Consider the following 19,153-nt stretch of genomic DNA (forward strand, 5'->3'; position numbering starts at 1 on the left):
CTGCCAGGGCACACTGCTGGCTCATATTCAACTTGCTGTCAACCACAACCCCCAGATCCCTCTCTGCGGGGCTGCTCTCCAGCGTCTCGTTGCCCAGTCTGTACGTATAGCCGGGGTTGCCCCTTCTTAGGTGCAGGACCCGGCACCTGCTCTTGTTAAACTTCACGTGGTTGGTGATCGCCCAGCTCTCCAATCTGTCCAGATCTCTCTGCAAGGCCCTTCCACCCTCGATAATTCACTCACTTCAATATGAATTTTTGCATGTTTGGGCTTTAAAAAAAAAAAAAAAAGTCAGTCCAGCTGTTTCTATACAGTATGATGGTCAAGCTGCATCTTTTCCTACAGGAAGTGCCTAAACTCGTAATGATTGCACAAAGCACTTCCTTAGCAATTGTAGCTTGTATTTTAGCCACTTCGTCATGCATATATCTTTAATGCTGTGATCATTTTGGTGGTGATCAAAGAGATGGCTTTTTTGGTTCATAGATTTTGCATAGTTGCATTTTCTGCAGGGAGAACTTCCAGAAGGGTTTAGGAAGGAAAGGAGTTTAATGTAATGCACAGATATGTAAATGGATGCTTTCCAAAATAGTCTACATTTAAAAATATTCACTTTCTTGATTTGTCTGCTTTTGGCTTTTAGCCAAAATTTCCAGGTTGCATTTATTTCAATCTGCTAAAGACATGGTGAAAACAGATGACTTTCTCTAAAATTTGCATGCCAATAACAGCCTGAAAAATATATTTGAATTTTCCCAGTAAAGTGTTGCATATTGAAATGTTTCTTGGACTTTTGAATATCAGCATGGATATAGAAATAATGAAATAATCTTATACATAAAAAGTAGCCCAACTAAGGCTTTCAATATTCTAACTTCAAGAATATTTTCATAAAGGAAGGCAGTGGCTCTAATGCAGGATGGGTGGGAATGAGATTTCAGACAGAACTCTCAGTTGTGTAGTATTTCACAAAAATAAACTATGGAAATATGTCCTTCATGGTTTCCAAGTATAGAGATACCTTTCCTAAGAAAACCTTTCTCAGCAAATTTACCGTTCGATTTTTCTTTCCTTTTTTTAAACTTATGTGGATGATTCTGTTACCTAACAGGGTTTTCACACCTTCTTATTGCTAATTTTCTATAGAATACTCGATTTTTAATAAAACCAAGTGTTTCAAATGAGATATCCAGAAATCAGCTGGAGCATTTGACAATGACAGTTGTTTACTTGAGTTATGTTACTTTGTTTGAGATCGTACGATTTCAAGTGTGAAGATAATACAGTACTATTCCATCATATTATTTTTAATTTATTCATTTTTTAATATATAATTTCAGAATAATCTCATAAGCCTCAGAGTCTCCAAAGAAAAAAGTTTTGTGAACATGATAACTTAGGACAAAAACAATGAATTATTTACTTGTCATTTTTGCATCCTAAGTTTTCTCTGAACCTTTCTCCTGCATGTAAGAAATTCCTGCAAGATCTGATTCTTATCTTTTGATTCCATTGTAAGATATATTTTCCAATATACTTTTGTTCTCTTTAACTAAAGTAAGTGACTACAGATAACTCTGTCTGAAGCACTGGCAGCTTGTGCATGCCTGAAGTGGCCCTCAGCAAATGCTGAGGTCTGAGAAAGCTCCTACGTAATTCCAAACAGAAAACAGTCTCAAGAGTGGAAGTCCATTGATACTCCATTTAGAGGTGGCTTTCTCCTTTATGCACAGGCCAGTTGAGCCAATTATTACTTTCCGTGTATATCTATGTCTACGCAATAAGTGGCACCTAGCTAACAGAAGCCCAATTGTTATAAGAATCCAAATCTCCTTCTAAACTATTTGACCAGAGAAAGACTTTATTATCAAAGCTTCACATATTTAATCTATAATCACATTCTCTATGCATTTTGTCTCTTTCATTACATGTTAACTGATAAATTAACAGGGTATTCATCTTCACAGATTTTCTCATGAAGCATGAGATGTTCTAACATCCTAACATTCAGAAAACTGCAGTGGATTAGAACTTCTGTTTCTGGAAGAGCTCCTTCAACTGCTGTTCAGTTGTTGCTTCTTTCTGCTGCATCAGCTCCTTGGCTCCTTTGGTCACTCCCCAGCCATCTGGCTTTGACAATGAAGGACAATATGGCCTGCCTGAGGCAGGCCTCAAATTCTCCCAGTACTCTTTTCTTGCCCTAAATAAATAAAAATAAATATAGTATTTGTTCCAGCACCTCGCAATACTAAAGGAACTGTGGCTTAAATCATTATTACAAAGGGTCATCTGACTTGCACAGGCTGATTTTGTGTTCAGATGCAGAAAGATGAATTAAAGCATGCAAAGAAATGCCACACATATAAAAAGTATCTTTTCACCCTCAAAAGGAACACTGTAAGCCACTCACCATTAGAAGCTGTTCTACCATAGTCTGTTAGGTTTCCATCTTAACTTTCATGAATTACTTTCACATTAATTATGACCAACTCTTCATTTTAAAGGGGGTGTGTGAGAACTTCTGGGAATCTTCTGCTGCCCCTGCACCTCTTTCATTATTCCCAGATCAGATTTAATTCCTCCAGATTATTAACATAAAGAAAACCTCCCTATCAGTTAAGCCAGTCTGCTGCATGGACAAATGTAAGCCTAAGCAAGGGTTGTGTTGGTGTGCTTTCTAGTTCACATATACATATACATACCTTGCTCTGACCCAGGGTTTGGTATGCATGCTCAGGCTATTGCCCCAGCTACCATGTTTCTCAGAAGCTTCAGGCAAAAATCCCCTTTCAGGAGCCAGTTCCTCAGCTATTGCTCGGATGTGGTATGGTTCAAATCCACAGCAGCCTCCAATGTAACGAATGCCTAAGTCATAGGCCTTTCTTGCATATTTTTGAACATCCCATCTACTGACAATTCTTGGCTCCAGAGCTGCAAAGACATTCATAGTTTAGGCATCCAGCACACTCCATTTCCACAGTTTTTCAGTAAGGAATCACATTGTTGAAACACTTGCACGCTGTTTGCAAAAGTGGCTGTAGATGTTTGAACTGTCTGAGCTAAAACTAATGATGCAAACTTTTGGAAGTCTAGATTTTAGGTTCTGTTAAGCACTACTGAGATATGTTTGTTCTAAGCTTTTTTGCTCTTGCAAAACAGCACCTCATGTCCTCTGAGACTGACCAAGCCCTGGGCCTCGTGCTTGCCATTCTGCTAGAGTTCTGAACAGGAGTATTAGATCACTTTCAGTGTTACATTTTCAGTGACCTATCAATAGGTGGGAAATCTGATTATTGCACTCTAATCTGTGAGAGGAGAGGGTATTGGACTACCTGCAACAGCAATAAGCTTGCTTGTTATTCCTCTGGAGTGCTTACTAAACTTTTTTTTTTCCATGATCAGCTAGTGGCAGCCAGTTGTTTCCTAGCCCATCCCTTAATTAATTATACTCCCATCCATAAGCAGTTTGCTGCCACATGCCACTTCCTTCCTTGTGGAAAATTCTATGTGTAGATGACACGTTTCTTTTGAGCCCGTCACCCAGTGGTGAGCAGAATGGAGGGACAACAGAGCTGAGAGGAAAGAATTGTGGAAGGAAAGCAGCAAACAGAGGATGAAAAGAACAAAGAAAAGCACACCAGAGTGGGAAGGAAGCACAAGTGGCAGAATGGAAAAGAAAAGACCAAGGACTGGAAAAGAAACTTGGAGGAGTAAAAATACAGGAGGTAAATCCTCCTGCTTCTTTATGCACACCTGCAGGAAATTAACCAGCAAGGTTATGAGGGGAGAACAGTGTGAGGTCAGGCCACAGAACACTCCCCTAGGCAAACAAGTTGTGGTGAGGAAGTAAGGCTCTGGCACCTCTGCACAGAGGTAGGATTCTTCTGCCTACACCCTGTCCCAGAACTGCCTAACAAGCAAGAAGCTGACAAAAAGCAGAACTGATTAAAGTCCAATGAGTAGTTAAATAGGGGTCAGAAAATAAAAAACAGAAGGAAAAAAAAAGTGTTCTTCAATAAAAGTTAGTCTCACATGGAGGGGCTGGACAGAGGAAATTAAGATAGTCTAATGGTGAGAAAAAAAAAGCAGATGAAACTATCTTAGAAAGCTTTTCACATACATGTAAGTTTGTGTTCAGTCCTGTTGATGATTTCTTTGTCTCTTATATATCATTAAAAAGCAAATGCAAAATTGATACAAAGGGATGAATGGTAAGAATGCATCATCTTTCACGCAGCTGATACATGTATAAGCAACTAAACTCCAGGCGAACAGCATAGAATATTTCACTGTTTTCTCCATCACCCACACTGTCACAATCAGTCCTTTATGCATCATAAGCATAAGGACAGCAAGAGCCTAACCTCTCTAAAGGAACATGGATAGACCCCTCTGTACAAACTGGCTACTCATGTGGTAGAATATGATGATTAAAAGCAAACAATATTCAATGAAAAGAAGTTTCCACATAGATCATGTTTTGTTGTTGTATTTTTTACCCTCACGAAAATTATTTAACATTTTATTTTCCACTCCTGTCATTTTACAGCATTTATTTTCTTGGCTTTACTCAGAGATATATATCCCTAGCTTAACAATTTGGTTATTTATGATAAAAAGAGATTGAAGTTTTCATAAACTTTGGAATGTGAAGATTGTAATCAGTTCCTAGATTTAGCCCCTCCATGTATCTACTTATGAGATAACTGACCAGCACATTCCTTTCTTTCTAAAACACTGTTATTCCTTAACATTTGAGGGCAATTACAGTTAAAAGGAAGACACAGAAAACCGAAAAAATTGCTAATGATAAATAAATACTGCTGGCAGCTGATGCTGGAGTTTGTGAATACAACATAGACAATTCTTTTCTAGAAACTGAGGTCTTGGTCTTTACAGAGGGTATGCACACTTCAAACAACTAAATGCCTCTTCTGCATAGTCTTTCTCACACACACACACACACACACAAAAACTGGGTTAGTTTAACAATCATTTATCAAAGTGCTTATCTGGCATCAATTGATCTGGGTATTGAAAATTTTCACAGAACCAGGCTTCTCCAACTGAGTCATGAAATTTCTAAAAAATGAGATCTCATACAGACTGCTTATACAGACAAGCCAAGAACCACAACAAACCAAATAGTGAATCCTTCAATTCACTTGATTACTTACTGCATCTGTTCTATCTTTTTTGCTTGCAATCAGAGCAGTTATATGAAAGAATGAATAGCACAAATGAGGTCCTGACACTTTGAAATATTCCAGAATATATTCAGAATTTAGATACACTATTATCATCTAATGAAAGCCTCAGGCTTCATTCTTTCTTTCCTTTATTTAAAGAGAGGAAGTAAAAAAAGAGAAAGAGAGAGACCAAGAGACCTTCCTAAAAATCTCATCTCTCTTAGTTTTTGCTACAAACTCAAGTTTCAATTGTTTCAATACCTTATGTCATAGACTGATCTTGAAAAGAAGAGTGCATGGTACTTGAAAAGAAAGGTATTCTTCTAATCAAAATAAATATGTTTTGGCTGATTTTGTCCTCTCATCTTAGGAAGATATGATCTTCTACATCCCAGGTGCAAATAAGCTCTAAATACAAAAGTGGATGAGCCTTTCAGTCTCTGTAAAATTTCTCCTGAGCATAACAGTGGTGAATCCATCTCCAAACTGCTAACCCACTTGTTAGCTACATCTAGGAACATATTGTTTCCGGTTTCTCTCTAATCTCAAATTAGATAGTTTGCAAGACTGAGTTGCAGTAATCATGCACCTGTACTAATGATCTATTTCCATGTATGTGCTGGACATTAAATTCCTATAAAGATAAACATTATAGGGTTTGTGAGATAGATGTCACAAACCAGAACATGGGGGAGCTCCAGTTCAAAGGTATTTGAAGTCCAGAGCTTGTCCATTTCTTTGAGCTGTTTTACAGCTGTTCTGAACAAGGCTCTATAGCATGAGGAAGAGCTATACTTATAATGGAGTTTAGGTTGTGGCATTTTAACAATTTTCATTATAATTTTACTGTCATTCACATACTATGATACTACTGAAGTACTTTCACTATGTGGATGATCTTTCACCTAACAGTACACTGCAATTCCTCTAAGCACAGTGCTAGACAAGATAATAGGGACTAATACTATTGTACAGGAGGAGAAACTGCAGTTTCAATTTTTCTAAAAAAAAAAAAAAAATGGAGAAAAAAGAAACAGCCAATAAAAAAGAGATACCCTTGTCTTACCAAATGGAAATTCGGGAAGATCAATAAATCCCTGCTTCCCACAATCGGGTGTATGGAAAGCAAGTGGTTGAGACATCAGGTAGGCTTTCAGTTTAGCAGCCTGCAAGCCCTCTTTCATCAGTTTCACAGTTTCCAGACAAGTATCTGCATCAAAATGGCAGTTGACTCCCACAATAGAAGCACCTGTGAGGAAGAAAATAATTGTTCAAGTCACATCTCCCTGGGAAGGAGGGGGTGAAAGTTCTCAGCCACAGCACTCCATGCTTAGAGCCAGCCTCTGCTCTCCTGATCAGAGCATTTACATCTCAGTTGCGCTCCTCTTTACCTTCCAGAGGAAACACCACGGTGAGTAACATCCACAGCCACAAATGCAATTAGCTAGCTGGTTCCTAACACAAGTTCTGCCTTTGCTTGTGAATGCTAACTCCAAAGGAAAAGAGTAGCTCAGGATAGATACAGTAAAAACCCCTGTACCAACCATCATGCCATTGATTCATGCCCTCTGTCCTTCCCCTTGTCCTCCTTCCCCTTGTCCTCCATCCTTTGATAGGCAAAAGGACATATTTTTTCAACCCCATTCTCATCCTGGATTTGAACTGTGCTCCAGACATTTCTTAAAACATGAGTGGAGAATCAAAGGTTGCATTGGATTCTGCTTATGTTTCTTAATACTGAGCACAGAACTTGGGGCTGATTCTGTATCCAAACTGGAATAGGTTTAGCATTTTGCTCTATGCAATATCAGCTACCTGTGGCTTCTACTCCCAATACCACCCTGGATAACAAAGATTTAACAGCTGCATTTTTATGTTTTTTTTTTTTTCTCTGTTGGTTGGTTTGTTTGTTTATTTTTTTTTTTTTATTTTTTTGAAAAGACTGCTCTAGCAAAATAAACACAGAGACTTTTTATATCTGCAGATGTAATCAGGAAGCTAATTACATGGATGGGTATCTCAAGTAAATGAGTGCCTAAGAAATTTGTTTTATTCCATACTTTTAAAGGGCCAGTTAAAACAGATTCTTACCAGCCTTTACTAGTTGGACAGCACACTGTCCTGGGGGCACGCCGTGCATGTCCCCTTCTGGACCAATGCACATCGTAGCTGCAACTGGCTTGCCAGATTCTTTCAGGACTTCAACTGCCCAGACAGCTTCTTCAACATGTTCAAAATACTGAAAGAAATTTAAACTCGGCTAGTTTCATTTCTTGGAGATGAAGCATAAGCACATTAATCCAGACCCCAAACTCATTAGCAATACAATGACTTACACTAAGAGTTCTATTGAGTTCACTGACCACATAGTTTAAAAAAAAAAAGGATTTTAAAGAGTTAGTTAGTGAAACTAAAAAAATAAAGGCACTCTTGCTCCAGAGTAGGAATGTCCACGTAGAGAGTTAATCAGGGACTCACCCCCAAAGAGCTAGTTTCATGCAGATTAGTCACCACAGTTTGGTTGTTCAGAGTACAGGAGGAAACTGGAACTAGTTAAGACCACATTCACCTATTCTTTTTGCGCCAGTATAGAATTTGACTTGACTGAGATAGAAATTTAGGATTCAATGTCCCATTCTTGAACACTTGCAGATTTTTCTAGGCATTTACAAAGAATTCTGATACTACTGGAATAAAAGAATAGCATAAAATTTTAAAGGAGGAAGCAGTATATACTTTATTCCCCAAAGTAGACTACATATCTGAAAGTTAACACACTGTACCAGTTGAAGGCATACGCTTTTTTTTTTTTTCTGTTTAAGAGTCTTACCTCTGCAATTAAGAAGTCCACATTCTTCTTCACGAAGACATCTAGTTGCTTTCGAAAAACTGCTTTAACCTCTGCTTTATCCTTGCAGCTTAAGTATGATGGTGTTTGACTGACTCCTCCAGCCACTAAAGCATCACCTTCAGTAGCCACTTCTTTTGCAATGTCACAAGCAGCTTCATTCACTTTCTGGCACTGTATGAATACAGATTACATCAGTTTTACCTGGTCAGAGATATGCATGGAGCACAGAAGAGGACAAAAGAATCAAAGCCCATATTGACCTCACATTCGCTTAGAATTTAAATGTATTTTTTTAATTTGATCAGGAAGATCTTCCCCCAAAAATTCCACCCAGTGAAGCAGAACCACCCTCTTTGGAATCATTCCCACATCAATATCTTCTAAGCTGTGCAGAGTATCTGAATATTTGTAATGACCAATGTTTTTAGCCCCTTAGAATATGAAGAATTATGATTCATCCTACTCAGAATTACTTATATCCTCTGTACAGAAACAGGCTCCAATCTTGTTACTACCTAGAAAGAAGTATAAAAATTAGGCTTTCATACTTGTATAACAGATGTGTTTATTTTTATTAAACAAGAAGCCCAGATAGCTGAGAGCTGGTGTCAAATATGATGATTTGAGAATAATGCTATATGTTGCATACTGATATGTGCAACAGTATTAGGGTAAAAGCGATCTCTTAATTTTAAGCCACAATTGTTTCCCTAGTGTCCAGATTGTTCTAATTTCTTGCCTGGTATATCTTCATATATAAAAATATATTCTTTTCACTCTGCTGTTAGGAGAATCTTCTCTGTTTTCCAGAGGCTGAAACAAACAATATGACCAAAGGAAAGGATCAGAGAAAATTCCCAATGCCAAATTTCCTAGACTCAAAGGAACTATCTAGAAATGTTGATGCCAAAAGTGGAGCTGTGCCCTGCATCTAGTGAAGGCACCCAGCATCTTACAGCTCCTCACTGCACAGCATTAGAAAACACCATTATACTTTGCTGCTGTGCCAGATTACCTTTACGCCTGAAGAGGGCAATATTGGCCACAGAGCCTTCCCTGGATATGTTAGTTTTTACTTTACTGAAGAAATGGTCTTAAAAGACAGCAGCACGTTTTTAACAGCAGCACGAAGGAATTCCTGCCACTCCAGCCAGTAAGTCAGCTTCATCGGGGGCCCAGCTCAAATGTCCCTATGCTAACACAGGTAGCATGGGCAATACACAAGAGGAGTTAGAGACATACGCATGCCTGCAGGGCTGTGACCTCACTGGAATTACGGAGACATGGTGGGAAGGCTCCCATGACAGGAGTGTTGTAATGGACGGATGCAGGCTCTTTAGGAAGGACAGGCAGGGGAGAGGAGGAGGGGGCATTGCCCTCTATGTCAATGAGAGGCTGGAGTGTGTGGAGCTCTGCCTGGGGATGGATGAGGAGCTGACAGAGCTTGTGGGTCTGCATTACAGGGAGGGCAGGGACAGGGGACATTGTACTGGGGGTCTGCTACAGGCCACCTGACCAGGAAGACCAAGCAGGTGAGGCCCTCTATAGACACACAGCAGCAGCCTCACATTCACAAGCCCTGGTTCTCATTGGGGACTTCAAACACCCTGATATCTTTTGGAGGGACAGCACAGCAGGGCATAGGCAATCCAGGATTTCAATGTGATTTCACTAAGAGCAGATGGTGCCTGACAAGTCTGGTGGCCTTCTATGGCAGGGTTACAGCATTGGTGGATAGGGGAAGAGCAACTGATATCATCTACCTGGACTTGTGCAAAGCATTGAACACTGTCCCCCATGATAACCTTGTCCCTAAATTGGAGCGACATGGATTTGATGGAAGGACCACTTGGTGGGTAAGGAATGGGCTGGATGGTGACACTCAAAGAGCTGCAGTCAACAGCTCAATGTCCAGGTGGAGATCAGTAACGAGTGGTGTTCCTTAGGAGTCAGTACTGGGACCTGTGCTGTTTAACGTCTTTGTCAGTGACAAGGGCAGTGGAATCAAGTGCACCCTTGGCAAGTTTGCCGGTGACACCAAGCTGAGTGTTGCAGTTGACACACTGGAGGGAAGAGATACCATCCAGAGGGACCTGGGCAGGCCTGAGAGGTGGGCCTGTGCGAACCTCATGAGGTTCAACAGGGCCAAGTGCAAGGCATCTGGGCTGAGGCAATCCCAAGCACCAACATAGGCTGGGCAGAGAATGGATTGAGAGCAGCCCTGAGGAGAAGGACCTGGAGGTGTTGGTTGATGAGAAGCTCAACATGAGCTGGAAAAGTGTGCTTGCAGCCCAGAAAGCCAGCTGTGTCCTGGGCTGCACCAAAAGCAGCGTGGTCAGCAGGGCAACGGAGGTGATTCTCCTGCTCTGCTCTGCTCTCGTGAGACCCCACCTGGAGCCCTGCGTTCAGCTGTGGGGCTCCCAGCACAAGATGGACATAGACTTAGTAGAATGAGTCCAGAGGACGGCCACGAAGATGATCAGAGGGCTGGAGCACTTCTCCTGTTAAGGCAGGCTGAGAGAGTTGGGGCTGTTCAGCCTGGAGAAGAGAAGGCTCCGGGGAGACCTTAGAGCAGGCTTCAAGTACCTAAAGGGGGCCTACAGGAAAGCTGGGGAGGGACTCTTTGTCAGGGAGTGTAGGGATCGGACACAGAGTGATGTCTTTAAACTAAAAGAGGGGAGATTTAGATTAGCGATAAGGAAGAAATTCTTCACCCAGAGGGTGGTGAGGCACTGGCACAGGTTGCCCAGAGAAGCTGTGGGTGCCCCATCCCTGGAGGTGCTCAAGGCCAGCTTGGATGGGGCTTTGGGCAACCTGGTCTGGTGGGAGGTGTCCCTGCCCATGGCAGGGGCTTGAAACTGGGTAGTCTTTAGGGTCCCTTCCAACCCAAAACATTCTGTGATTCTGTGAACATTCCACTCTTACTAGCAAGTTGTTTTCTAGGATTCTTCACCATTTTCTGCAGTTGATTTGTCTCTCTAGGTATTAAAGTATTTTTTCCCTAACTGATTTTTCTCCCTGTGCTCTTAGTTCTCCCTGTACTCTTTGTGTGAAAACTCCAGTAATCTAATCTCTTCAGCTGAAAAAAATAAGACGTGGGCATCCTCCTTCCTCTCTTCATCCTTGTGCCATTTTTTTGGTGTGTTTTTGTTTGTGTTTGCATTTAACCTTGTCTTTCTTACTGCTCCTACCTCTGAAATTGCATTATCTCATACTTTGGTCGTCAAATATAATCAAAACCATTATCAAAAACTGAAAATACTCCATAATCTCTTTACTGAGCCTTTTGAAATGAATCCACTTATTTCACATCACATCAAAATAGATGTAAATGTATTACTCACAGTTATTTTCTCAGCTACATAATTGCCTCTGTTCTCCAGTTTGTCTTCACTGGCATAAAAGGTGAATGTCTGCAGAACGTTGGATCCAGCTCTGAGGAATTCCCGGTGAAGCTGACGAACTGTAAAGAATTAAAGAGACAAAGAAGAGATGTTTGGAACAGTTATTACTATTGTTATCCTCAAATTGAATGCTTATTAAATTAATGTTACTGTAAAACAAGTGATACAGTATTTACTAGAAGAGTCATTGTGAGAGAGTAGAAGCAGTAGTCTGCAGAACTCCTTTTCTTCACACTCTTAGAACATTCGGTAGAAGACATTCTCCTCAGTTACTCTCTGCTAAGAATGGCTGAGGATTTCTATTTAGTTCATCAGTAGATTCAGTTTTGTCTGACACCTTGCCAGTCCTTCAGACCTCCCAGTCTCACTTTATAGAACCGCATCATGGTTTGGGAGGGGGAAACAGACAACTGGCAAAATAAAGCATAGCAAGGAATACCAGACAAAAAGATCATCAAATCTCATCCACTTTGTACTTTCTACTTTTCTTCTCCAAGCAAAACCTAGCCTCAGCTGAGACCAAAGCTCTCTGACTAAAAGAACACTTGATTAAGAGATGATTCATTGCTCCAAAAAAAGTGAATCAGAACACAGACTTAATTTGTCTCATAAGTTGTTACATGATGATTTTACTACAGAGCCAACAATTCTTTTGAAGGAAAGGCTGGCGTTACTTTTAATGGACAAGTTTCCTACATTACTACTGTGGGAGTAGGCTCTCTTATGTCAGTTCTGACTTCATCACAGTAAGCAATGCATCACAAATGACACCACAAGAGCAGAACAGGAGCTGTCAATTGATTTTATATATATAATATAAAATGGATATATATATATCCCCCCACAAAACAATTATAATTGCCAGAACACTACCAATCATGCAAAATGGAGTTGAAAGGCTCAACAGCTTATAGCAAATGCAGGAGCAATTTATTCCCTAGATATTGCATACAGACATGAAAACACTTCAGTTTCTATGGCAGATGTTTGGAAATTTTCCAGGAGTCTTGTTTTATCATACCTCATTGCCTACGGACGATCTGTGTCATTAGGAATATGTGTGAATATGCCATTATAAAATTATTGTCTTTAGCTACAACAAACACAGACTTCTACACCAGAGAAGCTCAAACAGTAGCTGCTAGAGTCAATCTCCAAACACACAATTACACATTTACTTTCAGTGAAGCACAGTGTAATGTTCCTTGGTTTTCTCTGCTAGTAGAGCATTTCATTTTCAGTTGTAGCCTTGGCTAACCACACTGTGACTTAATACAATGCTTCTTTTCCCAGCAACCAAAAAGACCTATTCAGGAACACAGATTGTAGTATGGCTACAGTTCAAAAAGCCCCTAGAATTTGCCTGAAATATCAGAATCAGATTTCAGTCTTACAACCTTTACTCAAAGTCAAAAATTTCCTAGTGCAGGGAGTATTGTTTTTTCCTGAAGCATTAAAACACAACTAAAAGGTCTGTCTCTGTATATTTCTAGTGGTCTGTAGTTTGTTTTTCCATTCTCCCCCATAAAAAAGTACTTATGAAAACTAATCAAGAAGTAGGAAAAGGGGGTGGAAATCTACATATACTTTCACAAATGCTCTATGACATTTCCATAATAAATCAGTTTTATTTATCCACAGTGTTAGTGTGGTCTTTAGATAAAGTTGTTGCATTCCTAGAAAAAGACTTGGGATTTGTGTGAATAAAGACAATGACATAGGCAAGTAAATGAAACAACCTAACACATGTAAATAAGAAACTTGATATCCCAGATTATCAGTTATGTAGATCCATTTGGGACTGCTGTTCACATTTGGAGAGAAAGAATGTCCTTAAAAGTAAAGTATCAGCTTGAATCTCATTCAATCTCAGGCAAACATTTGTTGCTAGAATGCATTGTCCTTATTATAAAGTCAACAAGAGTGTGCATGACACCATCAAAAAAAAAAAACAACAAAAAAACAAACTGTAATTTACTTCTTGTGTGACTTCTAGCATGTTAATGAAGCTGTATTTTCTGCCACTGTTTGAGAAATGAGGATAACAGCCACATGTAAGGCCAAATAATTGTTAATAATTTGATGCATTTTAGGAGTCAGGTGTAGAACACTGAGTTTTCTTTTCAATTCACCGTGAGTTGGACGTTTAGCAAAAAAAATTAATCCAGCAGGAGATGGGGGCAGTAAGTGTATATGCCCTGTGCACAGCAGTAGCTCTGATACCTGATCTGGCTCAGAACAAATATTTAGATCTCATTTCTGAACTTTTCAGTCTTGCAGAACTCCTCCTCTCTTATGGCTTTTGATTCACATTTTTTTTTTTTATGCCTTGCTGCAGTCTAAGAACCTCCCTCCTTTTCCCTCTCTCCTTACAAAGAGAAGAAGGCCTGGTAGTTGTATGGATTTTATACCAGCTGGCCTAGCCAGTTGTTCCTTGTGTTCTTCACACCTGCTTTCAAAGTAACATGACTCTTGAACATGCAGGAGCAAAAAGCAGTAATGGAGAGGAGGCAGCACACTGCACTAAAAGAAATTAACACATTTCCAGTTAAGGGTATATTTATAAATAGCCTATAAAGGGTTTATTAAAATGTTATAAGTGCGTTACAGACATAGCCAATGTGTTCTATAAATAGTTACAAGAAAATCAGTAGCAATTTAGGTGGCTGGGCTCTAATCAATGGCAACTAGTCAGGTATTTGAAGCAAATCTGTTTGCTCATCTAGCATATTGAATTCATCTAGAGGTTTTCCTCACATAAAACATGTTAAAGAAAGCCAAACAACAAAATTTCACTGAAAGCATGTCTTATCCTTTGAAGCACTGTCTGACAACAAGAACCAGTTTCCAGCATAAAGCAGAATCTCAGCAAGGCAAGCAATTAGTAGGACGATTGTCCAGGCTAAGCCAGCTGACATTAGCTCATAGGCAATAGACCCTCCCCAGATTGAATAGCTTTGTGATTATGTCCTGTTTATCAGATGTGGTAATTAGAACTAAAAGTGGTCCAGGAAAGGTAACCAGTATTGTTAGAAACCAACAATTCAGTTTTGTAAAGCAAAATTACAAAGTTGCTTCCATATAGAAACTCTCACAAGTACTGAAAACGGAGACAAAATGCTCTTCTGAACACAACAAGCTTGTTTTGTTCCCCTCCACTGTAAAGAGTTATTCCATTAAATAGTGTAGACACAGGAACTGGTGCTGCTTTATTGGAATGGTTAGGTTCTTACGAGGTTTATCATTCCTGTTTTCATAGTGGAGGCAAATACATTAAACACTCCTTTCCCATTTCCTATTCCTATTTGCTTATTCCTATTGCTTATTTGAAGCTACCGTTTTCCAGAAAGAATTAATAAACAAGCTATATTTGCTTATAACTATATAAAAATCCCAGAATGGTCAGAAAACAAACAGATACTTACCTGCCTAATTCTTTGTGACAAGATGTTTTGAATGATAAGTTTGATATCAGCTCTAGGACAGACAGGACAAGTCCATGAAAGAGCAATCAGTGAATGTTATTGAACACAAAGATACCACTTCTGTGTCAAAAAGTCTCTGGGCTGCAAGTTATTGAAGACAGAGAGCATTCTAGAGAGGTATCACTATGTTTGCACTACTCATTGGTCCCTTGTCAAACACTTCTGGACAATATTAGAGACAGATTATGGGGTAAAATGATTTTCTGGTGTATGCATTTTAGGCTATTCTTAACAGTGTTTAATTCCACATTGTCAAGCCATACTTAAAACCTGCTACAAGTTCCTATATAATTATTATTTATCCAACCATTTTGCTTTCATTATAGGATTACCATTTCCCAGTAAACTGACCTGCTTCTGGGTGCTCTACTGTTGCTTCAGGAGTCCAAGGCCCAGCTTTTACATATCCCCTCTTTTCAAGGGCAAAGACAAATCCTCCATCTCCAATCACAACTTCTCCAGAATCTAAGCGCTCTAGAATACCCTGAAGAAAGCAGGAGAAAAGATTAATAATTACAGCTCTTCAGTTTCATGAGCTTCCATGACTTCATTGTCATTTCCTGTATTTACAAAGAAAATATGATTAATTGTGGGCTACCAGAAAGGTCTTTACCATAGTAATAAAAAGTAATCCATTCACTTCTTGAAGTTCTCTTGAAAAAATGGTAGATAGTCTGTTTTATAGGAACATCAGGCTTTAATATATGAATATGTATTACTTAAGACTTCTCATTAGTCAGTTTTATTGTATTCTAAAGGCATAGTCCCCAGAGCTAGAAGTCAACGGTACAGTTTCATCTATATGAATATAAACCACAGTCTCAAGTTCTCCTTTAAAATATATGTGATATAAAGTATCAGCTCATTTGCTCTTTAGCTACAAATGTCATCTTGACAGAGCCTCAGCACAAGTAGCTCATGACAGAAGATGACATAACAGGCATCATAAAACAGTAAGCATGTAACATTTTCCAAGCAAATAAGACACCTCAAAATGCCTCCATTTTCTGACAGGCTGTTTTCACTGGCCTGTGTTTGCTTACCTAGACTTAGAAAATGAAAGAAAATCCTGCTTATTTTGCACAGCCCAGAAATAATTTAAGACGCCAAACCTTACAACACCCTGTGATTAACCTTGTTTCTGCCTTGAAAACGACCCTAACACAAGGCAAGTCTTTTTGTTGTTGTAGAATGAAAAACATGAGAAAAATATGGATTGGTTGTACATAATATGTATTATTTTTCGTATTCCATTCATTGCTTCATTGGCTCGTTCAAATTTTCCAAAAAGCCTTAAATGAAATCTGAAGGAGTAGGACAAAGAAAAGCCTTATGGACATAGAGTTGAGTGTAGCTTGTGCACCGAGAGGATGTTTTTTTAAACAATTAGCTGCCAACCTTTAATAGATTATCTTTCTTGATAATTTCTCCTCCATTAATTCATTTATCTCATCACGTATACACAGGAAAGAAACATCTATGACTTCTCAGCACCACTGCCCTTTAGGAGGGATGAGGTATGCCTTTCCAACAAGGAGCACCATGCCACCTCTGCCCGTTCCAGTACCAAGCATTGCCGTGTTTGGCTACCCTAAGGCTACAAAGACTGGCTGAAAGGGTCAGCATTTTTGACTCATGTTTTGGTGCTGACATGGCAACAAAGGTATGGGGCTGCAGTGCAGGCATATGAGCCTGGCCAAGTGTTGGCTTGCAGATTTTGCTTCCCAATCTATTGCACGTTTTGGATTTGCCTAAATAGTGACCTGATTAACTCTACAGCTTCAAGTACATGAGCTTTTATTTTCATTTCAGCAGGACCCGGGCAAAACTCAACCTGCAATACTGAATCCACAAAATCAGTAATTTCCAGTGAGTCTACCAGTCATTCCTCAACAGAGGGCAACTCTCTTGTACGTGTAAGTGTCCAGAGGCTTTGTAAAAATTGTGCTTGCAATTAACTAGTTCGCAGTTGTAACAGAATGCCTCAAACAGAGCCAGAGAAAAGAAGCCGAGGAACCAATGACTGAGTCTTTCCTTCCTCTGCTTGCCAAGGGACAACAGACAAAGCCTGCTTCAGAAGTTTAGTATGCAGAGTGCATGCAGGAGTGCGGAAGGAAAAATCTTGAACATACAAGAAACTTCATTCATTGCTTGTTAACTGAAGATTAAGTAATAGATACATGTTGACATAATATATGGATATTATATTTCAATGCAGTGCAACTAAGATGGATTTTTTTTTGACAAGTCACTTCTAAGATTTAATGGCAGCTTTCCCTCACAGTTCTATCTTTTTCAAACTACACTGTAAATAATCTTCCTTTTTTTTTTTTAACACAGAGAAGCAATATAAGCCATGATATAACAGTAAGTGATATCTTAATATATGATGTAGTGCAATATATTAAACATAGCATAAGAGCACCTAATAGCAGATAAAAGGTGACATAACTATAAAGCACGAAGCACTTAATACAAATGTGCTTTTTTTTTTCAGTTCAAATTCTGCAAAAATATAATTCCTGTATTGAGACTTCTTATTATAGATCTGATATCATCTCCTCAAACCATTTTTACTTATCCATAGTGGATAAAATACCATTGGCTCAACCGACATATAGCTAGCATAAGTTTGGCATCAACTCTGTTTTGTCCTGTACAACAGAACTACAGCTGTGTGCTCACACCCAATCCAGACCAAAATTATATGATCAGGCAGTCCATAATGCACAAATCTGATATTAAATAACATGAAAAAAGGTACCTGTTAAATGCTAACCAAAGCTTTTAAGCCACCTTTTCACTGCTTCACTTCTGCTACCATGAATGAAATTGCACCACATAGTTCATACATCTATCCATGGAAAGAGTACAAGTGACTGTATGAAGATATCCCCCCCACCAGCTTTAGGAATGTAACCAAACCATGCAAGTGTAAAGCCTTCTTGCTCTACCAATGTCCTATCTTTCCATCAGTGGAGAGAAACATGCAGCTCGAAACGGTTGTTCAGATCTTCAGTGAGCCCTTCAGCTATAACTGATCTATGTGAAAGGCCCAAAGCTGAGCCTTCTTCCCATGGCCTTCTGTTCTCTGACTTGTATGTTACATATAAAAATGAATAAAAACAGTTGTGTCCTATTAATGATAACACTGTCCTTCTGAGAGGAAGGCAGAATATATGATTCCACCCACCGTCCCACTACTGGGTAGCAGTAGTGGTGCATGCCAGAATTTGATTTAGACAATACTCAAAGTTTTGTCATAACAGGCAGAATGGCTGATGCCTGAATAACTTTTTATATTGGCTTATCTTCAGCTAAACGAGAGTGCAAAGGGCATGCATATATTGGAGACTGCACTCATGTTACAAACACTGCTGGTATTCAGTCATATAAATCAAGGGAAGAGCGATTTGGAGCTTTTAAATAGTGTTGGCAGGATGCTAGAGAGAGAAACCCCATGCAGTGAAGGCTTACGCTTACAACATTCATGATTTATATGTGTTGCAAGCACAGGTTAGTTTGCATATCAAACACTATACAGCAAAAAGCTTCTGAACTTTGGTGGCTAGGCGTTCGGAGAAACCAAGATCCCAGGAGCTGCCACAGTATTAACTCCAACCCAATTTATCCGTCCACCTTATAGTGGTGTCCAAACGCTTTCAGGGGCCCGAAGGTGAACAGCCATAGCTCCTATATAGGTATATATGTATACCATATGGGTGTATAGGTATACCATATGGGTATACTACGTAGGTATATATGCACACCACGCCCGTGATGTAGGTTCTCGCAGTACGCCCCTACCCGCAGTCACACCGAGCCCCTCCAGCAGGGGCTGGCAGCAGCGGGGGGTTTTGCAGCAGGGGCTGCAAAATTAAAAATATTGAAGGAGGGAGCAGAGGAGGTGCGGGGGGGGGGGGGGGGGGGGGGGAAGAAGGGGGGAGGGAGCAGGGGTCCGGGGCTGCGCGGGGGATGCGGGGAGTTACCCTCTTGCCCTGTTTCAAGCTCTTGGCGATCGGCAGCATCTTGCTCGCCCGGGGACGCCGGCTGCCCGAGTCTGCCCGACGGCTCGGTGCGGAGCAGGGGATGCCCTCAGCGAGCCGCCCGCCCTCTTATAGCCCGGGCAGGGGGTGGGCAGCGCTGCGGGAGACACCCCCCTCCCGTCCCGTCCCTGCCCTGCCCGGTCCCTGACCCCTCGGGGGGCCCTCCCCTCGTCCTCCA

At 40.2% G+C, this 19,153-nt stretch overlaps 2 protein-coding genes across 2 annotated transcripts in view; one reads left to right on the forward strand and one right to left on the reverse strand.

The window, feature by feature from the left end:
* The window catches only part of DMGDH (dimethylglycine dehydrogenase), a 105,788-nt gene that overhangs the window by 13,755 nt on the left and 72,880 nt on the right, over positions 1–19,153 (forward strand). The window lies entirely within an intron of this gene.
* LOC106042084 (betaine--homocysteine S-methyltransferase 1) lies at positions 1,842–19,077 on the reverse strand. Its single transcript, XM_048079516.2, has 8 exons — positions 18,919–19,077; positions 15,281–15,413; positions 11,385–11,503; positions 8,020–8,211; positions 7,281–7,428; positions 6,256–6,438; positions 2,703–2,931; positions 1,842–2,200 (listed from the first exon to the last, which is right to left on the reverse strand). Exons 1-8 carry the CDS (start codon positions 18,955–18,957, stop codon positions 2,026–2,028), a joined length of 1,218 nt encoding a protein of 405 aa, XP_047935473.1. The 5' UTR covers positions 18,958–19,077; the 3' UTR covers positions 1,842–2,025.

Source organism: Anser cygnoides, chromosome Z (assembly GCF_040182565.1).
Source record: "Anser cygnoides isolate HZ-2024a breed goose chromosome Z, Taihu_goose_T2T_genome, whole genome shotgun sequence".
Lineage (NCBI taxonomy): Eukaryota > Metazoa > Chordata > Aves > Anseriformes > Anatidae > Anser > Anser cygnoides.

What these genes read in the sequence shown, in the direction of transcription:
- LOC106042084 (XM_048079516.2), bottom strand. Translation starts at nt 18,957, where the DNA reads ATGCTGCCGATCGCCAAGAGCTTGAAACAGGGCAAGAGG. An exon ending in AGTAGAGCACCCAGAAGCAG is followed by an intron (nt 11,504 to 15,280) that starts GTCAGTTTACTG and finishes AATTCTTTACAG; the next exon opens with TTCGTCAGCTTCACCGGGAA. An exon ending in ATGTAGCTGAGAAAATAACT is followed by an intron (nt 8,212 to 11,384) that starts GTGAGTAATACA and finishes GTATTCATACAG; the next exon opens with TGCCAGAAAGTGAATGAAGC.